Source organism: Anastrepha obliqua, chromosome 3 (assembly GCF_027943255.1).
Source record: "Anastrepha obliqua isolate idAnaObli1 chromosome 3, idAnaObli1_1.0, whole genome shotgun sequence".
In the NCBI taxonomy this organism is placed as follows: Eukaryota; Metazoa; Arthropoda; class Insecta; order Diptera; family Tephritidae; genus Anastrepha; species Anastrepha obliqua.
The window spans coordinates 10,928,428-10,955,454 of NC_072894.1; the positions used below are offsets into that span (position 1 = coordinate 10,928,428).

The following is a 27,027-nucleotide window of genomic DNA, read 5'->3' on the forward strand; positions in this document are numbered from 1 at the left end:
TCGGTAGTGTGTGCGTGTGGATTTTTCTGTTATTCTATCTGCACACACTAATTTAATTTTAATTATCTACGATTAGTGTGCACTTTTTGGAAACCATTCCGTCGGTCTCATCATACGATATTTGACGTACGCGACATTCGTCTATTGCCCGAGTGCTACTAGCGTTTATATACTTACAGATACTTACAAATATTATATATATGTCCAAGTATAAGTAGTGAGTATGCACATACACATGCACATGTGTATATGAGAGCCATATGAGGTCTATGCACATAAGCGCATTTACTACTCCCCCTTTCGCTGCCCCATATGATTTAAAATTGATTTTGCCATTGAATTAGAACAAATCTGGCTTTAATTCCATTCACTTTCATAAATTTAGCTTCAATGTGTGCATGCATAGCTTGGGTTAGATGACCGCCCGCTTAGGAAGTTGAGCAAAGGATTAATCCATTTTTGTGCTATTGAATGTAGTGTTTCTTCTTCTTCTTCTTGAACCTTTATGATATTACAGGCACTATGCGTTTTTCTTTACACTTACTGTGTTTTTTTTTTGTCGGGACAACTAGCCGTCTGCACTCCCTTCTGCTTAATGACACAAGGATTTACGAAAGTCGATCGGACATGACAGGTAACATCAGTTTAGTCCACCTGCAGCCTCTCTCAGCCTGCCAAGCTCGCCAAAGAAGTTGGCCTCAGAGCCCATCTAAGCTAAGGAGTCAGAGGTCTCGTTTCCCACAATACACACGTGTCTCGGGACCCATGTTCGCATCAGGCTATTATGTCTACCGACATAGTTCAGCTTAGATTTACAGTACTCGACTACCCCTGATGTGGTTGGGGGGCTGTCTACGGCCATCAGCACAGCTTAGCTGTCGCTACAGACATATACAGATCTGCCTCTCCATCGGTTTTCCCCTACAAAGTTCATCGCTTCTTGAACTGCATACACCTGCGCTTGAAACACAGATGCATGCATTCCAAGAGCAAAGTGCAGTTTTGTCCTGCTGGATTCCATGTGGACCCCAGAGCCGGAGTCAAGCTCGGTCTTGGAGCCATTCGTGAAAATACGAAAACAGTGTTTGCCGGGCTCATTTTCAGAGTTTGACCACGACTGAACCTCTAGCAGCACTACACTGTATCTCTTTTCAAATGCGACTCTTGATGGCATGGAGTCAAGGGGCATGGAGAGAATCGTTGGATCGAAGTCCATGCCTTCTCTGTTTTCCAATGCCAGACAGGGGCCGTACCAGTTCCCATTGTGTTTCAGCCTGCAGATGGCCTTCAAGGCCTCTCCTTGGATGAAAGCATCAAGTGGTGGCAAACCAATCAGAGCATCTAATGCCGGGCCTGAAGTAATCGGAAAAGCTCCGGTGCAACAGATGGCCATAGTGCTTTGTAGTCTCGATAAGGTCCCCCTGACTCCCACGAGAGAGAGTCTACTCATCCAGACCACTGATGCCTAGGTGATAATAGGTCTTATCATAGACGTACAGATCCATGTGGTACTTGCTTATTACCATGAGCAAGCAAAGGACTAAGATTGTTGCTTATGCAGACGTTTCGCTCGACTATCAGCGGGCTTATGCAGTCAGCAATAAAAGTGGGCGTGGTTTTTATCCGACCACAATACAATTTATATTACATCCAAATGAGGTGGGGGAACAACATGGGCAGCAAGACTTGTTGAATTTTTTTAAGTTGCTGTCGAAGTACCAGCTTTGTGGGCGTGATACCGCCAATTTTTCAAAACTTTACCTGCATTGTATTTATTTTTAGGTTCATTATTATTATTTCTAGTAGTTTTGCTTCATTTATAACAAAGATATAATGCATTTTCCTTTTTTTTTTAATTACCGCAATATTTGAAGTGGGTCTATTTATTGACTGATTTCATACATTTTGAAAACCAATCTCCCATGGACAAAAATATCATTGAATACAGTGCACTCGCGATAATATAAACACCCTAATATATGAACACCCCAAAATATGAACACTTTTTCGCTTCCATTGAGTACTCTAAAATATGAACTTTTGGAAAAAGCTTTAAAATATGAACATTATTGATTTTCAAATTTCTATCGAATTTCATGAGCCTAATAAATCGGGGAATCCCCTAGTTAATAAAATTTAAAATGAACAAAACCGTCGCTGAGAAATGCTTACGTTCACTCGTCGTGAGCAACTATACAATGTCGATGAATCCGGTTTATACTGGAAACTTTTGCCACAAAAGATGTATGTGTCATCATTAGAAAAAACTTCCCCAGCTGCAACGATGGCAAAGCAAAGGGTAACTTTCTTGTGTTGTTCAAAGGCGTCAGGATCTCATCAACTCAAGCTTCTTGTAGTCGGAAAGGCTAAAAATCCCCGTTGTTTTAAAGGTTCTGACTGCCCAGTGTATTATCGACATTCGAAATCCGCATGGATGACTGCGGCTATTTTTAAAGATTGGTTCCACCGTTCATTCATACCTGAGGTAAGCTTTCATACTTTTATCTCTGTAGGTTAAAACTCATAAAATTTGTTTAGGTTACAAAGTTTTTGATGAAAAAGGGATTCCCAATAAAAGCTTTCCTTTTAATTGATAACACTCCATCGCATCCACCCGAGGATGAACTAATAACTGAAGACGGCAGCATATTAACAATGTTTATGCCACCAAATGCCACCCCTCTTATACAACCTATGGATCAAAATAACATCAGGATTACGAAACTTTACTATAGAAACAGTCTTTTGGCTTCTGTTGCTGCAAAGGGGTTTGATTTGCTTGAGGCTCTAAAGCAAAGTACTCTTAAGGAAGCGATTGTTACCTTAAAATCTGCATGGAGTAACGTAGATGCTGTTGTGCTATCGAAATGCTGGAGCAATGTCTTAAGTGTGGTAGAAAATCAAGAGGATCCCGAAGATGACGTTCCTTTGAGTGTTCTTCGAAGCAACTTCATTATGAATGTAAGGGATTTGGAGGAAGGTGCAGCCAATCTTTTGTCACACCTGAGGTTTGTGTTTTAGAACCGTTAGTCAAAGAAGCTTGTTTTTTATCTTTTTAAATTTCACTTTAGGTTGAATTTACTGTTTTCAACGTTGGAGAATGGAACGATGATGCTATTGAATGTAATGACAATGAAATACAGAAAATTTCCGACGATGATGATGACTGTTCTGTGAAGCCGAAAGAGACGATTACATCAAAGGAAGCTATTGACATACTTAATAAAACTTTGAAATGGGCTGAGTTTGAAATGGCTGATAAATGGGATTTAAATGTGTTGAAGAAGCTAAGGGAAAAGGCAGTTTTTAAGATGCTTGAACAAAAAAAAAAAAACAACAAAAGTGGATTACTGATTTTTATTCGCTATGAACTCAATTTTTTTTTTAAATTAAACAAAGCATGAATTTAAGTATGAAAAACTTTTTGACTATAACTAATTTTTTATTTGTTAAATGTGAAAAAATTAATAAACAACGTTTCTTTTGCGGTTTTAAATATAACAAACGTCTCCCAAAGCTAGTTAAATAGAATATTTTTCAATTTAGTTGCCTTTCGTATTAATTTTAATTAGTTCATATTATCGCGAGTGCATTGTATAGCATAAAATTTCAATGAAATTTATTAATTTTTGCGCGAGTTATCAGACGCATGGACTGACGCTTAGGCACGGCTAAATCGACTCCTCGCATACAAATACATACATACATATGTATATATATGTGTGTCTAGTGCAGCACGCGCGACTGCTGTATCCCTAACAGCAACAGAGCCAGCAACAGTACGTCAAAGCAGCGCAAGCAGCAGCGTTTACAGAAGCAGCCACAAAATCAGCAGCAGCGGAAACGGCTGCAAATTACCCAACACGCACAGAAGCGATAAAGCGATTAACTTATGTGGCGTTAGTTAATTCCAGTTCGTTGCAAAGTGTAAACACAACATGTTGCAGGCTGCGTGTTGTATGCGAACATGTTGCAAGTGGCGCCTGTTAAAAGTGGGCATCATAAATTGATTGCGGCGGGCACGCACAAAAAGTTCTTACATACCTACATACGTACATACATATTTAGGTAGGCTGGTAGGTACGTAGTGAGGCAGGCAGACCTTAACAGCATTAAATGTCATAACGACGGATTTAGCGTCGCTAAAAGGCGAAAAGGGTAAAATTTTATATGCTAAATATTAAAACAGTTGCCAAAAAAGCAAGTGAATAAATATTATATTTCATGCATTCATGTAAGGCTGACTTCTGTGTTGTAACAGTTTATCAAAACACTGCCCTGGTTGGCTTGTTTATTCATAGTATTCATAGACCTCTTTGATGTCAACCAACAGTAAGCTCAGGAAACACTTTGACACTCGACGGGTGGAAAAAAGGAAAAGGGATGCGCCAAGAGTTGGCTTAAGGGGGTTAGGTGAAGAGATAGTTATTGGCATGTGGGTTCATTTACAAGCGGAACATATTTTAAGTATTTCAGGGGAAAGTCCCTACAAATGCGAGTTTAACCTGCTAAAATATCTACAACCTAATCGTGTCAGTGCAACGCGGCTCTACAAAGACACTTGAAGTTTTTCACCTGCCAAAGTGGTGATTGCGACGAGAGTTAGTGAAGTTGATGATGGAATCTGGATGAATGTCAATCAGAGCTTGTCGATGCACTCGCAAATTTCTGAATAGCGTCAGAGCTGATTTCAGTCATGTGAAAAAGGCGGATTGCATTGAAATGGGAATTTGTTGCAATAACCACTGCGGTAACAGTCCAACACTAACTTGCTTGCCGGTACTACATACACTTTTAAGCTGGGCGTATAAACACCCTTATATAGTTCATATAAAAGCCATACTTTTGAATCATTTGCGTTTATATTTCTTGCAAAACTTAGATTTATATATAATTGGTGCGTATACGCTTTATTGAGTGTTTGGCTGAGCTTCTCCTCCTATTTGTGGTGTGCTTTTAGATGATGTTCCTCGAATGGAGAACCGTCTCCGAACGGCAGTTGGGTTTTTAGGTGGAGCTTTAGCATGGCAGAAAAATACTCGGCGGTTTGCCATTGTCTGCTGAGGGAGGAGCGCTATTAGAAAAAGCTTTTTCCATACTCGAATTTTCTAACTTTGGCACTGCTGAATGGTAGTCAGGCACCAATTCCTTCGGCTACAGCGACCGCTAATAAATTTATTTCATTTTTTAAATGTAAAGGGTGGTTAACTGTCAAGGGCCGGTATTGATTTTGAATCAAATACAATTTCTTTGCGAAATTTTTATCATTTCTCTTTATTATGATAATTTTGGTAAAACTCAATTACGCATGAAATAAAATATCTGCCAAATGGCCGCCGCGGTCTCGGCAGCACACCTCCATCCGATGGTCCAAATTTTCGATGACGCTGAGGCATAATTGGGGTTCTATGCCGTTAATGTGCCGAATTATCTCATCCTTTAGCTCTTGAATTGTTGCTGGCTTATCGACGTACACTTTTTCTTTCAAATAACCCCAAAGAAAGAAGTCCAACGGTGTCAAATCACATGATCTTGGCGGCCAATTGACATCGCCGCGACATGAGATTATTCGGCCATCAAATTTTTCGCGCAAAAGAGCCATTGTTTCGTTAGCTGTGTGACAAGTGGCACCGTCCTGTTGAAACCACATATCGTCCACATCCATATCTTCCAATTCAGGTCATAAAAAGTTCGTTATCATCTCACGATAGCGAACACTATTCACGGTAACTACCTAACCGGCCTCATTTTGGAAAAAAAACGGCTCAATGATGCCGCCAGCCCATAAACCGCACCAAACAGTCACTCTTTGTGGGTGCATTGGTTTTTCGGCAATCACTATTTAATTATGATTCGCTCAAATGCGGCAATTCTGCTTATTGACGAATGCACGGAGGTGAAAATGTGCCTAATCATTGAAGATGATTTTATTCACGAAGTGCACGATATGCAATTTGATATGAACGCTCGTTTTCATAATAAGCCTGAATAACTTTAACGCGTTGCCCGATTGTGTATCTTTCTATGGTTCAAATTGAGTTAGTCTGAAATTGCAAAATGTCAAAGGAGATGCAGAAAAAAACTTGACGTTTAGGTGTGGTTCACATTCAACATCGGCCCTTAAAATATAACCACCCTTTACAATACCTCAATAAATCCTATTTTTTGGAGGGGTGATAAAACGGCCGGGGCGTTGGGAGAAGTACATCTTTCCGAAAGTGGACTATGTTGAAAAATAAAAAAAAAATATATTGAGGAAATGGTGTCTTCATTTGGAACACGCGCACCTTTTGAACCCGCTCGTAATGCACACCCATAGTATGATAATAATTGTGGTGCTCAACCGCTAACTTTTCCCTTCTTCTGCTTATTTTATACTATGGCTTGGCCACACCAATTGGTTAATGCCAGCTGGTCTCCCCATAAGTGTTCTACTTAAAATCCTTCAAATTACTTATTTTCGCACACTTTTGCTGTTAACCACAGCTGCACAACAACTGTCTACTTGTACATTTTGTATGCTATTAACATTGCACTAACAGCCTACTACTACCGCAAACATGCTCGACTGCACCGGGCGGCACTGTTGTGCGAGCCAACCACTGAATCATTCCGAACGGGCCACTGTTAACAACCGAGTGCGAGCCACCGAACGCAATGCGACGGATGCGAATTAGCAGCGGGTTTAGTGGTAGTTTAATAATCAATGTGTTCACATCTATTGTCGGAAGTCGCAGTTCTTAGTTCCGCATCTGCCTTTTGAGAAACTTTATTGAGGTTGTATGAAATTAATATCTCCATATGCTATGTGTGAGGCATACGTACATATGTATGTGCATCAGTATGCGCGTAGTGTCGTCATAAAACAACACCTACACAACATACAAACATAAATTAATACAAAATGTGTTGGAAGCAATAGTGATGTTAATGCGGCCGGTATTGTGTAAATGAATTTCAATGGATAAAATGTCGTGAAAATCACAACTAAAAAAAAAAATGCCATTGGAAAATAATTATTATTAAAAATGGAAAGCTAAGTGAAATGATTCAGCTGTTTGGAGAATGAAAATAGCAAATATTATATCCAAAAGAAAAAAAAAAAAATTGTGCATAATTCTTAGAAGAATTTAATTCTGAAAACCAAAAAAAAAATGTTAAAGTAACAAAAGGTGAATCATAAAAAACCACAGTAACAAATTTCCTATGAATATTTAAATACAAATTTTGCAACGAAGAGCAGTTTTAAAATGTGAATATCACAAAACATAGCACAAAATGTGAATTATTAAAAAAAAAAATAACAAAAAAAAAAAACCAAAAAACAACGACGGTTTATGAAAACGTGCACAGTTAGTTAAATTATTAAGTGCAATATAATTTATTTTTCTTATTCATAGCGTTTTATTGCTATTTGCTTAACGGTTTGGTTCCGCTGCCTAAATTGCCACAGTCCGCCGGCTGCGTGGATTTTTTCCGCTTTTTTCGCCTTTTTTTTTGCTGATCGGTGGAAGATCTATTTTCGAAAATTACTCGCGAGCGAAAGCTTGATTTTCCTTTGCCACCGTGACCGTAGAAAATGCGAAAACTGAAAACGCGTCGCGCGAACATTCATTGCACCACCTCGGTAGCCGCAACGTCCCGCGTTCCCACAATGCCATGAGGCGACGCAAAAGTCATGGTTCGGACGGTAAGAAGATTGCGAAGAAATGAGAAATCGGCAAAGTAAAAGCAGTGTATAAAAATAAAAATAAGAATATATGTATATATATATATATATGTATGCGCCTGTATGTTCGTATTTTTTTTTTTTTTTGATTTTTAACGAGCAAAGAGACGTGAAATTGGGAAATTGTGAACTGTAGCGGCAAAATTGGGGCAGTTTGCTGGCGATAGGTAGTCGTCGGCAGGCCTCTAAGAGACTGTAATAACTTAAAACAAAACTGAAGAAAAAACAAAAAATTTTGAAAAATGCATTTTCAGTGTTTTCGAAAACTTAATAAAACGCCTCGAGTGTGCAGTGGGTGCGTATGGGTATGCGTGTGGGCGTATGTGTTTATACATTTCGTGTGCGTGTGTGTGTGTGTGTGCCTTTGTAATGAACTGTGACTTTTGAAAAACCTTAACTAGGTGGAATAGCTTTTTTTTAATTTTTTTCACATTTCAAAAGTCAGTGCGACAAAAAATTATGGAAAACAATATTTATTGAAAGCATTTCAAAAAGAGAAAGCATTTCAAAAAGAAATTATTGCTGAAAATGCGAAAATTCTTGAGCTGATTGTTTATGTGTGTTGCTAACTTGGATTTGATAAATATGCGCCACTTTATTAGAAAACTTGCAAAAACGTGGAAGCCCAAAAAGTTGATTTTTTTTTGTTTGAAAGATTTGTGTGCCCAAAAAAGTAACTCAGTCGGTGCTCTTGTTGCACAGTTGAGAATAACTCAACAAAATTTTCGTACGCCGTTTGACATCAACCATCAACTAAGTGGCGAGCTTGACTTATGACCGACCGTCCAAAGTTAGCGAAAATTTCGGCAAGCGGCATAAAAGCCGCAGCACCCTATCAGTACCGCAGTACCACTCAAGCATGGAATGGAGAGAAAAGCAAAAACAGGGGTAAACACCAGTTAAGAAAGTGCATTAAGTTTTTTCGTGTGCCAACATACAACTTTTTTCGCTCTTTTTGTGAGCTGTTCAACGTTCCGTATTTATTTAAAAATGAAAAGAATCACTACAAATGTTAATGGCAGCTGAATTTTTGGAGTTATTGCAATTCAGAAATTCGGAAAATTATTGTAATTCAGTTTGTTGAATATATAAATTTTTCCCAAGCGTTGCTCTTTAATTTCAAAATATCTTCCAATTCGGGCCATAAAAAGTTCGTTATCATCTCACGATAGCGAACACTATTCACAGTAATTGCCTGATCGGCCTCTTTTTGGATCAATTACGGGCCAATGATGTCGCCGGCCCATAAACCGCACCAAACAGTCACTCTTTGTGGGTGCATTGGTTTTTCGGCAATCACTTTTGGATTATCATTCGCCCAAATGCGGCAATTCTGCTTATTGACAAATCCACTGAGGTGAAAATGTGTCTCATCACTGAAGATGATTTTCTTCGAAAATTGGTCATTCACTGTTGCCATTTCCTGCCACCATTCTGACCATTGACGACGCTTGAAAAGGTCAAGTGGCTTTAGTTCTTGAGTCAATCGCTCCTTGTAAGCGTGTAAATGCAAGTCTTTATGCGTAATTTTCATCAACGACGAGCGTGCAAGGTGCAATTGTTGGGCACGACGACGGGTTGAGGTGGACGGCTCTTCAACCACACTATCGGGAACAGTAGCAATATTTTCTGCTGTACGAGTTGTACGAGCATGCACTGGTGTTTTCACACCTCCTACAGTCCCGTTTTGCTCAAAGTTTTGCACAATTTTTCCGATTGTACGCATATTTGGACGATTAAATTGACCGAAAAAATCACGAAGTGCGCGATATGCATTTTGATTTGAACGCCCGTTTTCATAATAAGCCTGAATAACTTTAGCGCGTTGCTTGATTGTTTATCTTTCCATGGTTCAAATTGATTTAGTCTGAAATTGAAAAATGTCAAATCAAATGCAGAAAAAATTTGACGTTTAGATGTGGTTCACATTCAATATCGGCCCTTAAAATTTAACCACCCTTTATAAATTTTTCCCAACGCGGCTCCTTAATTTCAAAATATCTGTAAAAGATAACAACAATTTTTGAATATATAAATTTTTGCCAAGCGTTGCTCCTTATTTTCAAAATGTCTATTAAATGTAACACAAATTTTTGAGAAGCTATTGAACTTTACCACATTTTTTCCTTCGAAACTTTTTCATTTTCACTCGGCGGCCTGCCATTGCCTTGTTAAATATTTCTTGGTCCCAGTGGACATAGAAAACGGCTCCAACCGAATGCTAGTAACGGTTTCAAAAGCAAAACGATAAAGTTTGCTCTTTTTATTTTCAATTCCAAATATGATTCAACCGACTATGTTTAATTTGCAGTTTTGGGCATAAAAAAATTTAACTCAACAAAAAAAAAACGAGCATATTTTGAGGATTATAAACAAATTATTGGGAAAAGAAATTTAAAATACGCCTGCACTTGTCTAAAAAATAGAGCTTTAAAGGTCCCTGCTGGCATCTCTGCTAACTTTTAATGCACTTTAATCTAATTTTCCCGGCTGTTAGCTGCTAACTTGGCGCTTAAAGATTTGTGGATTTTTCAAAAGCAAAATGGCAAAAAAAATTGGTTCAGTGAATAGATGCCCTTTTTTTGTTTGGGTTTTTTTTTTTTGTTTTTGTTTAATCAACACCGGCCCTTGAAACTTAACCACCCTTAAGATAAGGAACAATTTGCATTTCGTGGTCTTTGGAGGTATGCCGCCGAGGCCGCGGTGGCCATTTGGCCGATATTTTGTTTGATACGTAATTGAGCTATACCAATATTATCACAATAAAGAGAAATTACAATAATTTTTATGAAAATTGTATGTTATTCAAAATCAACACCGGCCCTTGAAACTTAACCACCCTTAAGGTGGCGCAAAATGTCGTAAGATCTATAATTTTTTCAAATGTCGGCGCGAGTCAATCGTATTTGACACTTTTGACGTAGACAACTGCGGTGTATAAACAGATAAGCAATTTAATCAAAAAGTAATTCAAAAACAAAATTGGATGATTAATTTTGCGCCACCTTGTACATGCATTTCCCATGGATAGCTAAACATATGAATTAGTTTCAAATATTTAAAGCTGCACCAACACTGAATTTGCAAGAATCTATAAACTTTAATGCACTGCAATGGGTGCAAGTTAAGACGCATGCAGACTCAGCTGGACCAGATTCATTTGAAAATGTGGCAACTTGTTGAAAATTCGGCTCTTGTCATTGCCACACTCTAGTGCAGAGACTGAGCGCGTTTTCAGTGCGTTGAATACTTCGAATCCATATGCTTCTGTTCATACCTTTTTAAAAAAGATAAAAAGGTTAGGGAGGCAGGAATTTCACATAAATACTCGCAATAAGTCTCGTTAGCTGACAGTAGCGCCGATTTAGACGGTTATTACTTGTGACGACATAATTATCTTATCAAGTGGCGTACCGAATGAGCTAAGTAGTTATCAGCAATTCATAAACCGGTGTGCATCACGAAAGCTTTATCAGGAACGCAGAAAATGTATACAATTTTGATGCGTTCACTTCTTACTTATGGTGCTGAAATCTGAGCATTGGATGTAAATGATGTAAATCAGCTATTACAATTTGAAAGAAGCATTGGGAGAATAATCGGTGGCTCTATTCGGCTTGAAGACGGCACGTATCGTCTACGTTACAACAACGAAATTGAAAATCTTATTGGTAGTGCGAATCAAGCTATGGATTGGCCACGTTATAAGAATGCCAATGAGAGAATTCAAACAAAAAAATGTTTACTTTACATTTAATAGCGGGAGGAAAAAGCGGTCGATGATGAAAGAGATGGCTTGATGACGTCGAAGCAGACTTGAAAGTGATGAACCTTCGTAATTGGAAAGATGTAGCAAGGGAGAGAGTGAAGTGGAGAAAGATTGTTGATGAGCTATGGTTTACCACAAACGGTGAAGCTAAGAAGAAGAAGTGCTTAAGGGGGAGCCTGGTTTATAAGGTCAAAAAAATCAATTTTTTTTTTTCATTTTAAGCAATTCCTAATATATTTCAGAATATTTACACAAAGTCACAGAGCCTAATTCTCAATATTTCCGTAGATACAAAGCCAAAGGTAGGCGAGCGTTAGGTAGTTACGCTGTGACCGGACAGCTATAGTACAAACTTAATCTTCTTTTCTCGACTTTTCATTTTTATGATTTCTTTGAATAGGCGTACATGAATGAAAAAAAACTAATGAACCTTTTGAAATGAATCATAGCTTGTTCCCGTCAGTATTAAATTCTCTTCTATTTGAACTAACAAAATATTATAGATAAAAAAAAAATTTTTTTCAAGATTTTTATACCAAGTTGAAGTGAATTTTTTTTTTATAGAAAGGCATTTTTGTCTTTAAAACCTCCAAAAAGTTGAAATTTTGGAATTTCTCTCAGTTTTCTTAGTTCATCTAGAATAAAAAATCATGATAATTAGAAATCCATTTGAATTTTTTGCTTTAGATAATAATTACGAGCTGTACCTTGTACGCCAGTTGGAAACTCCAGCGTTGCAGCGCTCTACTAATTTCTATGTTAAACATTTTTTTCAACTTATTTTAACCAGTACAAAAATTTTGTACACTTTTTAAATGTTCATTAAAAGATAGAAAAAACTTTGCAGTGCTAAATTAATTTTTTCCTTAAAAAAAATCGCAAAGAGATGTAATTTTTAGACCTCATAAACCAAGCTCCCCCCTTAAGTATTTATATATGAGGCGTCCATACGGGTTGGCGTTTGACTATCATTCGGAAGTGCGTAGGCGCCATCTACCGTGCATTGAACTCCAAAATAATAGAAAATGTTTTTTTATAATAGCGATCGCCCCTGGACAAGCAATGGAAAACCTCCGAAGTGTATTTCTGCTATGAAAAACCTCCTCTTAAAAAACATTTGCCGTTCGCAGTCGGTTTACAACTTTTGGTCCCTCCATTTGTGAAACAACATGAATAAGCCTAACAAAAATAGAAGGCAGAGCTCGACCAAACATCCAAAAAAGGATATACGCGCTTTCGTTTCTCGCAAAACTGCTATAATTAAACTTCTTTTTGCATTTTGTTTTACATAGAGACTGAAGTGAAACTCATATTTGTTTAAGTAGTAAAAGGGTATCCCAAAAAATAGTTTCTTTTCCGCGCTGCTCTAACATTTCAATACTACTTTTGAAGCACGATTTATCTTTTGCCTGAAAATTGACCTCGGTTTCAGCGATAACCTCGTCATGCGAGTGAAATTTCTTATCGGCGAGCATTTTTTTGAGGTCTGAAAACAGATGGATGTCGGTAGAGGCCAAATATGGTGAATACGGTGGATGTTCCAACAACAATTTTAGACATTGTAACAATGCTTTTGTTCCACGGTGCATTGCCCTGATGAAGAATAAACTTTACCGTTTGCAAATTGGGCATTTTTTCAAGAATTTTTTCCTTTAGCTGCTCTAAAAGGTTATAATAATTTTTCGAATTTATTGTTTGCAGTTAATCCACCAGCAAAATTCCTTTCGCATCCAAAAAAAAAACCGATGCTATCAAGTTCTTGACCGATTTCCGGACACGAACTCGTTTCGTAGCCTAAGCACCAGGTTCACGTCACTCTTTAGCCTCTTGTTTTGATTTAGGGTCATGGTGACAGACCCAAGTCGCCCCCATAATAATGAATTGAGAAATCCATTTTATTCTTTCGAAAACGCTCCAAATGTTGCTGAGACAGTCGAATACGAATGTGTTTTTGAGTTTCATTGTTAGCGAATGCGGCACCCATCGTGCGCACAGCTTTCTGAAACCTAATACTTCAGTCAAAATATTGGTTACTTTGTCGAATGAGATGCCTAGCGCTTCTACTAAATCTCTTTCAGTCACTTGCCGATTTTCCATTACGATTCCTTGTATTATTTCTACGATTGCTGGTGTTGTTGCTGTGGTTGATCGTAGACGTCCCTGGTGGGGATCCTCTTCAAGGCTTGTACGACTACGTTCAAACTCAGCAATGCATCTTTCTACTGTACTAATTGATGGCGAAAAGTCCTTTTACACTTTCAAGATTCGTTCATAAATTTCCTTTGCTTTTAAACTTTCCAAAACTAAAAATTCAATCACTAAATGATGCTTGATTTTTTTTCATTGTAGAAACTACTGTGACACATCGATCCTAAATGGCTTGTAAAACGCAAAAGAAAGAACGAATTGACAGTTTGAAATGGAACTTCAAAAACGTCATTGGGAAGAGTGTGTCGACATAGTATAAAACTAAAATGTAGACTAGTAGCAACGCCCTCTCATATCGAACCGCAAAACTTATTGAACAACCTGGTATATCGACTCCCTGAAAATGTTTTTTTTTTGTCAAAAAGGATGTACGTTTTTCTCTGTTATCGTGTTTTGAAAATGAATCATTTGCACTTCAATTCTGCTTTTTCATCCACTTACACAAATTTAATTTAATGGACGAAATTAGTTTGAAGTATTTTATAATAGTTAATTTGGAAATAAAATAGAATTCTATATATGGGCCCATGTGCGGTAAAGGGTTAAGATTCGATATAACGAATGCAACGTACGCTGTTATGTTTTTAGTTTAAACTTCGCGTTCTTTGCTTGAGAGAAAGGTTTCATTAAGCGAACGGTAGTTTAAGCGCTGAAAATATGTATGTAAATATGTCTGTAGTTTGTCCCAACATGAAGTTGCCATTGATTTTGAAAATTTTAAAGTATTTACTATTTCGTGTGATTAAGAAGGTGCAATGACAAATCGCAAGCGCTTATCATTGAATAGTTGAAAATTGGAAGTTATATTTATTATATTATATAAACTAAATTAAGTTGTAACTGAACTAAGGCCCTCGCCTCATTTGAAATGGTGTTTTTTTTTGGGTGTTTCTTTAAAAACATGCAAAACGGAAATGAAAAACGATTTTTTATTTTTGTTTTGAGTATTTTATTTCCTGATTTATTGTTAAAAAATAAAAAATTTTTTTCGGACACACAAGGTTCGTGCAAAAAGTTGTCAGCCTTATGAATGTCGTTATCGTGTAAACTACGATCTTAAAAACAAAAATAAAATTTGACAAAATGGCGGACGTTCAAAGGTGGAATCTCTTTTTTTGACATTAAAAATCCAAAAGACATTCTAAAATTTTTTTTCCCGAATGAGCTAAAGAGGATTCCAAGAAGCATTACCTAAGAATTTGCCCTTCCCAGATCTATATTTTTCTCAATGCTTATGCCTTATCATCAATAGATTTCTATATTTGTTTTCTTTTTAATTTTTAGTTGCAACCATAGACTCAAATAAATAAATAAATAATAATAATGAAGAAAATAAATAATATAATAAGTATAAATAAAACCAAAATCAAAAAATAAGTAAATAACATGCAAAAAAATATGTTAAAATAAAAGAAGAATAAATAATAATAAAAAAATATAAAATAAAATAATAAAAAACTACGCGAAAAAAAATAAAAAATAAATAAAACTAAAACCAAAAAATATACTGTATTAAAATAAAAATAAGAATAAAATATAAATTAAAACACAAATAAAAAATAAATAAAATTAACTAACAAAAATAAATGAAAAACAAAAATAAAAGCAAAAATAAATAAAAATAAATAAATAACAAAAAATAAGTAAATAAAAAACAAAAAAAATATTAAAATAAAAGAAGAATAAGGAATATTTTTATAAATAAAAATTTAAATAAATAAAAATAAAGATAAGAATAAAAAATTAATAAATAACAATTAAAACAAAATATTAAGATAAATTTAGTGGATTTGAAGGTAACTGCAAAGCGGATGAGCTCGCAAGAGCTGGAGCTGCGCAATCAAATGTTAGTAGCTTACCCACAATCCACATTCCGCTCTCAGCATGTGAAATGCTCATCGATCGAGAATTTCACAGCATTGCTGATCGGAGGTGGCGGGTGGAAACTACTTGCGTTACGACCAGACAAATCTGGCCATCCTACAATCTGAAAGAGACAAAAACCCTTATAAGCCTTTCGAAACTCGAACTAAGGCCTATAATATCTCTTATCACCGGCCACTGCCTTTTGGGCACTCACGCACGTCGGCGCGGGGTTCCTCAAAACGACCTGTGCAGATACTGCGAGGACGAAGATGAGGAAATATGGAGCAGGCATTTGCTCTGCAGTTGTCCCTGTCTAGCCAGAAGTCGACTCGCTCTTCTAGGCTCTCCAACAATTAACAATCTTTCAGTACTCTCGGACCTGAAATTCGAATCTCTCATCAAATTCTCGAAACGAATTAATATCTTTGACCAAAATCTATAATAAAAATCTCGGTTAGATGGGGAAATCATACAATATAATGAGCTCTACGGCAACACAACGGACCCAACTTGCGGTCCATGTGGCACTCCGATGCGGGGTCACCCTTAAACCAACCAACCAACCAACAAACAAAAGTAAATGAAAAATAAATAAAATAAAGAGCAAAAATAAATAAATAACGAACAAAAATATATTAAAATGAAAATTAGAATAAAAAATTAATAAATAATAATAACGAACAAAACAAAATATTAAGATAAATTTAAGAATAAAAAAGAAAATTTAAATAAAAAAATTAATAAAAATAAATAAAATTAATAAACAAAAATAAGTTAAAAACAGAAACAAAAAATAAATAAAAATATAAATTAAACGTTAAAAAATAAATAAATAAGGAACAAAAATATATTAAAATAAAAATTGGAATAAAAAATAAATAAAAATAAAAGCAAAAATAAGAAAAATAAATAAATAAAAAAAAATAAGTAAATAACAAACAAAAAATATTAAAATAAAAGAAGAATAAGGAAAATTTTTATAAATAAAAATAAAAATAAAAAATTAGAAACTGAAGAAAAAGAAATAAAAATAAAAAGTAGATTAAAACCAAAATAAGAATAAAAAATTAACAAATAACAAACAAAACAAAATATTAAGATAAATTTAAGAATAAAAAAAAATTAAAATAAAAAAATTAATAAAAATAAATAAAATTAACAAACAAGAGGAAATGAAAAATAAAAGATAAATAAAAATAAAAAGCAAAAATAAATAAGTAACTAACAAAAAATATATTAAAATAAGAATAAAAAATAAATAAAAATAAATAAACAACAAAGAAAAAATATAGGTATTAAAATCAAAATAAGAATAAGAAGGAAACAAAAAACAAAAATAAATAAATAAGTAACGAGCAAAAAAATTAAGATTAAAACAAAAATAAATAAACAACAAACAAAAAATTAATTAAACAAAAATGAAATATAAACAACACAAAATGTATTTGTTCATAACAATTCTGTAAAAAAAACATTCAAATAAGTGCTCAAACGCTGAAATGAGTGTTGAACCTCCAGCTCTATCGACAATTGATATTTATTTACTTATTTTTTATTTATAACCAAACAACATGTATTTTTTGTATAAAATTGTTGATGATGAAATTGACTTCAGCCCATATTTTGAATTTTGATTAGCCTGCTTACTATCGATGTGGCAATTAGCATCATCTAGTATTTTATATTTAATTGTCACAACAACAATTTTCTCTTTTTAATCCAATTTTTATGACGAGCAAGGGCTACTTTATTCTAAGTAGGCAAATGAACGAACAAAACTAACTTTTATAAGGCTCTCATCATGCCCGTCCTAACGTATGGGGCAGAAGCGTGGACGATGAAGCGACGTTTGGAGTGTTTGAGAGAAAGATTTTGCGTAAGATTTTTGGACCTTTGCACGTTGGCAATGGCGAATATCGCAGGCGATGGAACGATGAGCTGTATGAGCTTTACCACGGCATAGACATAGCGCAGCGAATAAAGATCCAGCGGCTACGGTGGCTGGTTACAATCGCTTCGGCTCTGAAAGTATTCGATGCGGTACCAGCTGGTGGTAGCGGAGGAAGGCTTGAACAGAAAAACACCAAAAATTTTTTTGTTTTTTAATGTCATAATTTCTATATGAATTAAAACAAAATGGAAACAAAAAAATTTGCTTCAAAAAAAAGAAGAATTTTGGGGCGAATTTTGCTACGAAAAAATTATTTTTTCGAATTGTAGATTCACATAGAAGGTAATATCATAAAAAAGTTGTGTGCAAAATTTCAGGGAGATCGGTCAATAACCTTTCGAGTTATCGTGTACGCCAAATCGAAAAAATTAAGTATTGAGAAAAACGCGTCTAAAGTCGGCTACGTAACTATACCTCTCCCAGCGCTAGAACGCAAAGAATAGAGCCGTCACGGTTGACGATCTTTAATATAAGAAATACTTAAATTTACGTTCTAAAATTTTTTTGACATATTCTTAAAGGATTATATTAACATTTTATAAAAAAAAAAAAAATCGGAATTTTACAGGTGTCTGTCCCCTTAATAATCATATAAATTATATTCATTCAAAATCTTTCTCCATGTTACGCTTCGTCAGACGAACTACCATCAAGTTCATTGATTCCTATACTATCAAATGTTAGGTCTCCTGCAGTCAGCCAGCTGTCAATAGAACGCGTGCCATAGTTTTTTTCTAAAATAGGCCCTTTGGCCTCTGAACTTCATTGATCCCATGCCATCATATTCTACTCATTTCATGCTTATAAGTCACAAGTTCTTAGAAATTCGTAGGCCTCTACTGTGTTTGTCGCTTACTCATAATATAGTTACTGGAGTCATTGATTGTCGCTAGTTGCTACAAAGGATTCGATTTAACGTTCCCAGCGATTTCTTAGGAAATGATTTAAAACTGTTTTGGGGTCGGTCTTTAACACCCCTGGGCGATGCTACGCCTGCTAGCATGCCGGTCAACTTCGATTATTTTTGTGATTTTAGAAACATTTACGATATTACCGACATTTTCAGCTTGAAAGGCGCTGCCGTAGTCACTTTAGGTTCACTTGCAGCGCTTTTGAGTTGATGGCACTCCCAAACTTATTATTTAATCTTGAGCCGCCTACTCTGGGTCAATGGCCTAAGGGTTTTCCTATTCATATTTTTTTTGGTACTCGTGTGAAAAAATTATTTTCAAAACTGGTTTGTGGATCAGTGTAATCTTGCTCACTGTGTTACGAATTTTCTAGTGCCCAAATTTGAAGTCTTTCCGGAGTAGGCATGCATTCAATTTGATTGCGTTGCAATTAGCACGAAATTTGCCCTTGGTGCCCTAATGTTGGCCACCAAACGGTGATTTCGGTGATCCCAGCGTGCAGCCTGTGTACTTTTTAGCTCCATCCTATAGCCGTTTTGCATAGTTTTGCATACATGCAGCCATGTGACCGCTTTTCTGGAACTGTCGTCGATATTTCGGTTCCAGTTGAGTTTTGAGTTTAAGGTCTAGTTACTGTGTAGCGTAGTCCCGAGCGCGCAAAGTAGTCCATACAGTTATATTTATGTGACTATTATTTAGTAAAAAAGTTTTAATTTGCATGTCGGATAACGCAAAGATTGGCATATTTTTCATTTTCCACAAACGGATTGCGGGTGCGCTTTCGCTAGACCCCAACATGCAAAGTCGTATACACCGATAGAAATATATGTATGCATGCATGTGTGTATGTGTGTATATGCAATATATGATACGCTCGATAAGGCGCGAGTGCGTATGTAATGCGTCAAGCGACGAGATACATTCATTTCTTTCGATATCGTAATGTACGTTTGTATGTATGTGCATATGGATGTGTGTAAGATTAAATATAGGAGCACCACGTCCAAGTACTCGTAGTGGCGGCATGAGCTCGAAATGTAAGAATATATGTTGGTGTACATACATACATACAAACATCTGTGCCCATATCCATACATATGAGAGTCAGAATTTATGAACAAACACAAACACACACACGTACATTCGTACGAGTATATGCCTCCTTGGCCCTAAATGTGAGTGCGTGCGATATGCATGCATGCATATACATATATACGTATGTGTGTGTGTGTGTGTATGTTCTAAATGCTTCCAAACGAATGTGATGCTCGTGCATGAAAATCTTTTGAATTTTCCTCAACTTGGCTCTCATCAACAGCAGCATCAACACAGTCACCACCGTCGCCACCACAATCGCCATATCGCCACCAACACAACAGCTACAGCAACAGCAACAGCAGCTGTTGCCTTCATAGTCGGTCGACGTCTACGGCACTTTACTTCACTTCACTCAACTCGACTCTCGACTCGATCGTTGATCGTTTTACGAGCGTGCTCGCGTATACAATACTTTTGTTTTCTGGTTATTTTTTGTTGCTTATGCTTTGGTTGTTGTTCGTGTTGTTGCTTTTAGTTGCTTTATCAATGTTGCTGTTGTTGTATTTTTGTTATAATTACATTGTCTAAAATTAGAGAACGTGGTGTGTCTGGCATATCGCACATCACAGCGCTCAAGCGAGTAGCTGCAAAATCAAGGCGGAGACGAAGACGATGTAGAAGAAGAAGAAGAAGTAGTAGTAATAGCAACAGCCGTTGCTGCCGTTAATATAATACTTATACTTGCAGTCTCAATAGATTCAGTGGCGAAGTCGTCAATGACATCAAAGTCAAATTGAGATCGAGATTTAGTGCCAGAATGGCTGCAAGCATTCATTTATAGCGACCGCCACCGCCACCGCTAACGTTAGCGCCAACGCCGAAACCAAAACCACCACCACCACCAACGACAATAATAACAAAAACAGTAAACCCCTTTATTGCCCCCCATCTTACCATAGTTCGCTGAGAGCTCATCCTCTGGCGAGACTAGTCGTCGTGGTTTTTCGGCACTCGTTGTTTGTCACTGAGCCGTCGCCGTCGTCGTCGTATTGACAACAAGCATACGCCGGTGACGAGGACGAAAAATTGAACGTTGGCGGCGTCAGCAACCTCGCATGAATCAGCATTTGGTGCACAAACATAGTTACATATACAATATTTACTACACATATTTGTGGACGAATAATGCCCCAGCAGGAAAAATCATTAGCTACGTAGAGGCATGCTTTAATGAGTTAAGAACCATGAATCTGTCGAAATTGTGGTTTTTTACGATTACCAATTAAACCGGCCGGCAAAATCGTGAATGTAGATAAAATGCATGGGATAACTGCTTGGAGTAGTGCACAAACAACAACAACAAATCTCTTTGGAAGTTACAAAATTCTGTAGATAAACAACTTTTTGGTATATAAAATATTTATACATAAAAAAATATTTATTGGTATACCTAAAATATTTCGTTATTACTACAATTTTTTATAAACGGTAGCTTTATTAATAATTCGTCAAGAGTTGTCCGAAAAATTAAAAAACTAATTAAAAACAAATTTTTGTCATTTAGAGCCGTGTGCCTTTCTAGCGTTTGTATCCATATGGGCGACATGACCCAGCCAACGTAGCCGCTAGATCGTTAATCACTGTGCTTTGTCTATGCCATCGTAAATCTCATAAGCTCTTTCTTCTATCGCCTACGATACTCGCCGTCGCCAACGTGCAAAAGTCCAAAAATCTTCCATAGAATCTTTCTTTCAAGCACGCCAAGGGACGCCTCTTCGGATATTGTCATCGTCCAAGCTTCTGCGCCATACGATAGGACGGGCATGATGAGAGCGTTGTGGAGTGCTGGTTTTGTTCGTCGAGGGAAGACTCTACTGCTTAGTTGCCTACTTAGTCCAAAGTAGCACTTGTTGGCAAGAGAATTTCTCCATTGGACTTGAGGGCTGAAAAATTATAAACAACTCAATATATTTTATAAAAATATAAAGCAGCTCATACAACTACGAAAAACATATTTCAAAGCCAAAGTTTCAAACTTTGTGCAAAGTTTTTGAAATTTTGTCAAAACTTTGAGTTTCTTAACGAGAATTTCAAACAAGTAAATAATATAATACACAATTTCGTTATTGTACTGAATTTTTATAGTAAGACACAAAATTTGGCGATTTTTCTGTCAATGCTCTCTTCGAAATAATCAACCATTGACGGTACTACACCCTTCTCCTCATCACGATGCCTTCAAGAGCGCAGCAGCAACTTCGCGCTATTAGCTTCGGTTTCACAGTCGATGTGCCGAGATTCCGCGAGCTTTGCATGTGATTGCGTGCACTTAAAGTTGCCATAATGATCCAAAGTTTTAAACTCCGGTTGCAACTCGATGGAAAACCTAGATTTTTCGTCTGGGACGTTCGAGAAGCATTTCTGATATGTGGGACTTACTTTAAGCGCGTTTTAAGCTTCTTATGGATCTTAGTGGCTTATGAATCATTAATTATTTTGATTGTGTCGCTCCCTCTCATTATCTAAGCTCTACTTACATATCGAATGAGTCTTGAAAGATAAATGCTTCCGCATCTTCATTATGAAAATTTTCGCTTGTCTATGATGTCAAATTTTCCAATTTATAAGTCTTGTTTTTAATTGAAGAAACATTTAAATTTTACACTTGAAAATTTAGTTGAAACGAGTTGGCAAACCATCGTCATTATTCACGCGAAAGATGAAAAAACCAAAAACGTTGTCTACCAAAAAGTGTTACAATAAAGTTCGAATCAAATTGTATCAAAGAATTTGCTTTGTTTCGTATTAATTTTATTCTCTTTCAGCAAATCATTGAATTTATCGTCTAGCGAAGCGGGCGAGGGTACGCTAGTATGTATATATTTCTTCTAAATGAGCTTGGGGGCATTGGCCCTTCAATATCACTCTCATTCCATCTTTTTGTAAATCAAATTACTTATTGTCTAACGACAGGTGTAATATTTTATGGAAGAAATAAAAAAAAAAAAAATTTTCATTCGAATCATTTGAAATTTCTGTATACAATAACGAAAAATTCAAAAAAAGTTGTACACATAAAATGAATGTCGATTCGAAACTTACTTTAATCTAAGAATCGAGCAAGCTTTGTTTTGTACAATATTTTGATTTTTCCTTTTTTTTATATGAAGAAAATATTTAAAAGAAAATTTTTTTGGCTAAAAACCTTCCCCTAGTGGATCCCTATAATATGAAAAAAGAACGAATAAAATTGGCCTCGTATCGGCCCAAAAAAATGCGTACAAACGAACATCATTTCATTTTTATATATATAGATTACCGACGACTCTCTGAGTAGTGGTCGCAATGCATGCAATAATAATTAGTAATAAGTAATATTCACTTAGAAACAAAAAAAAACGTAAAAATACCACAATGCGACTGCTCTTTGTATAGCAACCATCGCTAGTCACTAGTGTACCAATTCACATTTCGATTTCCTTACAGGGTTGCTCACAATGCTTTTGTATATACTCGTACATTCACATACATACATACTCGTACGAGTACGTATTCTTTTCTTACCTTTACGATTCGCGTGTGCTCGTTCACAAGTTGGCCGAGCATTCGTCGATCAGACAACAGTGGCCGACAGCAGACAGCAGACAGCCGATTGCTGTTCGCCGATTTTAATGTTATTATTATCTGGCAAAAAAAAAAATATACCGGCTACAACAAGAGCAACAATAAAGACATAAATAACATAGCAACTGCAATATGTGATCTGTACAATACAAATTTCACAGGATTCTCAGACTCTGTTCATTTCCACACACCTTCGAATTACAATAAAAACAAACATGATTTCTACCGTTGTTCCGCTCATGAAACTCTTACACTTGCACATACTTATATGCATATATTTGTATTGTACATGTATTCATGTGCGTGTATAATTATGACAGACATGGGAATATCGTAAGCATTCGGCTTCCGTTGCCGGGCTAGTGGGTGGTCATCCTCTTTCATCTCGACTTGCTTATTCACTCTCTACTGATTCACGTAGGCAAACATTCAAAATGATTGAGTGTGCCGGTGATTAGACATAATACATTTTTCTCACTTCGCTGACTATTTTTGCATAAGAATTTCACACTTGTCATCGATGTATTTTAGTGAGGCAATTTAGTTATTCACCGATTTAGATACGAGTACGCATATGAGTGGTACTTTATGCGTGCTGAACGGTGGCAGAAACATGTGGAAGACATACTAAGATCTTGAATAGGCTGCTTATCACAAATTGCCAAGGCAACTTGCCACACTTTAAAGTTTCTAACAAACACCAGGAATTTTAAAGTTGCATAGCTCGTGGGTATTCCGACTAGTCAAGCCGTATTGATGGTAGTGGAATCACATATGTATGAGTGTATTTTATGTTGTGCATTTCTGAGAATCTTACAGATCTTCATCTTAATATTAGCAGCGCAAATTTTGCACTTTTAATAAACCAAAATGAATTTACGGGCGTGCATTTCTGTAAAATTTGCTTGAATAAAATTTGAAGTTTAGCAGTGATTTTCGAATTTTCCTTAGAAGCATAAAATGTGAACAATTTCTTTTTCTTTTTTGCTAAATTAACACTGTTTTCTATTAAGTATAAAGACATATGTATGATTGAAGTGATCTTGTAAGTTATATGGAGGGCATTATTGCTTCAAGGGGCATATCGCTTAAAACTCACAGTCGATGAGTTTGACTACTGCAGTCAATATTTTAGTTGAAAAAAATTCAGATTTATTTTTCAAATCTATGAAAATGACCCGAGAGTCGAACAATTTCAATGTTTTATTGATGTCACTAAAGTCGTTTTCGACCAATGCATCTCGGAGCCCAGCATTTGATGCAGAGTAATGACTTTTTGTTACTTTTTAGTTAGCAAATAATAAAATTTTCAGACCTTAAATTCTCATAGGATCTCGGAACCCAGCATTTGATGCAGAGCAAAGACTTTTTGTTACTTTTTAGTTAGCAAATAATAAAATTTTCAGATCTTAAATTCTCATAGCATCCAGTTTTCAGTTTTTTGGCTCAAGATTGACTGCGTCGCCTTCCAATTTACTTGTTGAATTGAAATACAAACCTGCCGCAGTGTAGTTTTCTGAAATATGCGCAGCTGTATGGACTCGATTATCCCAATTTTACGTCAGTATTGCCATTGAAGAAAAGTGCACACAAATTGCTCCGCAGTTACACTGGGCTACCCAATTGCTGCGGAGCTTTTGTGGGAAAGTATTTCGCACCAAAAATGTTAGAATACAAGGGCAACGCCAAGACGTCAGCAGCACATAAACAAACCAAATAAAAACAAGTTCACATATCAGTGTTTGCCTTAAAAATATTTTGTGTAAAATTTGTTGATTTATTACAAGTAAAATGTCTAATGCTGCTTCACTTTTTACATCCTCCTGTTTTGTCTTCTCCAATCCTTTTCTCTGAAATAAATAATAAATTAATAAGCGAAAGCAACTGGAAAAAGGCAAGGGAAAAAACCAACTTTGTGGACTTTATTATCATTCGCGCATTCACAATTTAACAGGCGCCTCTTCATTTTTAGTATTTTGTTTAATTTAAAAATCAAAAAATTCATTGATTCACAAACAAGTAGCTTTGCACAAAAAAGTTTGTTTAGTGTCTGTGCTGACGTCATACAAAGCAGCTGATTCTGTCCAATAAAAAAGCAGCGGCTTGGGTATGGCGCCATTTCTCTACATCGTGTATCCGCTTTGTCTCAAAAATAGTGGTTTATGATATTTCAGTTATAAGGAATTATAGATTATATTAAAATTCAGTATTCATAGATCTACTTTTTATTATTCATTTAACACTTTCAACCCATTTAACACCTTTTTGGCTTTTTTTCTTCTTGTTCGAGGATCCCTTTTAAAAGACCATAACCATAAATCTATAGAAAATTTAATTTTAGAAAGCTACCTGGCATCTCAAGTCGTTAGTTATACTAGAAATATGTTAAATTCACGTCCAAAGTCGAAAGGGTCTGACCAGCGTCGGGTGCCCAACGAAGGGTTAAAAGTTCTGTTGTTTCTATTACATTAGTGGACGACGCTGCTTTGGCTATCAATGCAATAACGGTAATTTCAGATACTCAGAAATATGTTTGATTGCTTTGCTGTTGTTCGGCAAATGAGTTTTTTCACCTTTTTTTATGAGGAGCTCTTTCATGGCTGAAATCCACTCGGAGGTTTGCTATTGTCTGTCGAGCAGCGACCACTATTGAAAAAAAAAGAGGTTGTCTGCAAAGTCGGTTTACTGACGATAGTTTAACGTGATAACGTCATAAGAAAATACTGATTGAATGGTTGCATTTTTCAAAAGAAAATTTTAATTTTATTTGTTTGATACATATTTTGTATGGATATAGAGAATGAGTTAACATTAACATAACATATACTTTAACATAACATAACATAACATAACATAACATAACATAACATAACATAACATAACATAACATAACATAACATAACATAACATAACATAACATAACATAACATAACATAACATAACATAACATAACATAACATAACATAACATAACATAACATGACATAACACAACACAACACAACACAACACAACACAACACAACACAACACAACACAACACAACACAACACAACATAACATAACATAACATAACATAACATAACATAACATAACATAACATAACATAACATAACATAACATAACATAACATAACATAACATAACATAACATAACATAACATAACATAACATAACATAACATAACATAACATAACATAACATAACATAACATAACATAACATAACATAACATAACATAACATAACATAACATAACATAACATAACATAACATAACATAACATAACATAACATAACATAACATAACATAACATAACATAACATAACATAACATAACATAACATAACATAACATAACATAACATAACATAACATAACATAACATAACATAACATAACATAACATAACATAACATAACATAACATAACATAACATAACAAATTACCCCGTATTAAAGCACTTATCAACAGCTTTCATTTGATACCCATATTGTACATACACATCCGAAGGTTACCCGGGTCCACGTTTTGACCTATATCTCGAGCCCTATTTCCAAAATAAAATATAATCCATGTTACTCGTGATGTAGCTTTCGAATGGTGAAAGAATTTTTAAAATCGGTCCAGTAGTTTTTGAGCCTATTCATTACAACCAAACAAACAAAGTTTTCCTCTTTATAATATTAGTATAGATATGGTAAATATTACCATACATTTTTTCCTTCAGATATAATAAAAAAATAATAATAATAACATTAAAACAACAGGTATTATTAACAAACTTGGTTTTATTTGAAATTCTCAAGTAAATCAAAATAATAATAATCAATAAGAAGGCATATGCCAATACAAATACGTGAATTTATATATGTACATATGCGCATATACATACATACATATATACGCTCACTTAAGTAGGGGAGAGCAAGATGTCGAA

The 27,027-nt window shown here is 35.7% G+C and overlaps 1 protein-coding gene across 1 annotated transcript; it reads left to right on the forward strand.

Annotated features, from left to right (window-relative positions):
- Positions 1-2,434: 2,434 nt before the first annotated feature.
- Positions 2,435-19,849, forward strand: LOC129240605 (jerky protein homolog-like). The gene is made up of 4 exons (XM_054876512.1): positions 2,435-2,485; positions 2,539-2,961; positions 3,072-3,244; positions 19,753-19,849. Exons 1-4 carry the CDS (start codon positions 2,435-2,437, stop codon positions 19,847-19,849), a joined length of 744 nt encoding a protein of 247 aa, XP_054732487.1.
- Positions 19,850-27,027: the final 7,178 nt, after the last annotated feature.

Excerpts from the sequence above, each read along its gene's own strand:
- LOC129240605 (XM_054876512.1), top strand. The coding sequence starts at position 2,435 with ATGACTGCGGCTATTTTTAAAGATTGGTTCCACCGTTCATTCATACCT. Across the intron at positions 2,486-2,538 it reads ACCGTTCATTCATACCTGAG|GTTACAAAGTTTTTGATGAA; the intron begins GTAAGCTTTCAT and ends AAATTTGTTTAG. Across the intron at positions 3,245-19,752 it reads AAAACTTTGAAATGGGCTGA|CAGCATCAACACAGTCACCA; the intron begins GTTTGAAATGGC and ends TCTCATCAACAG.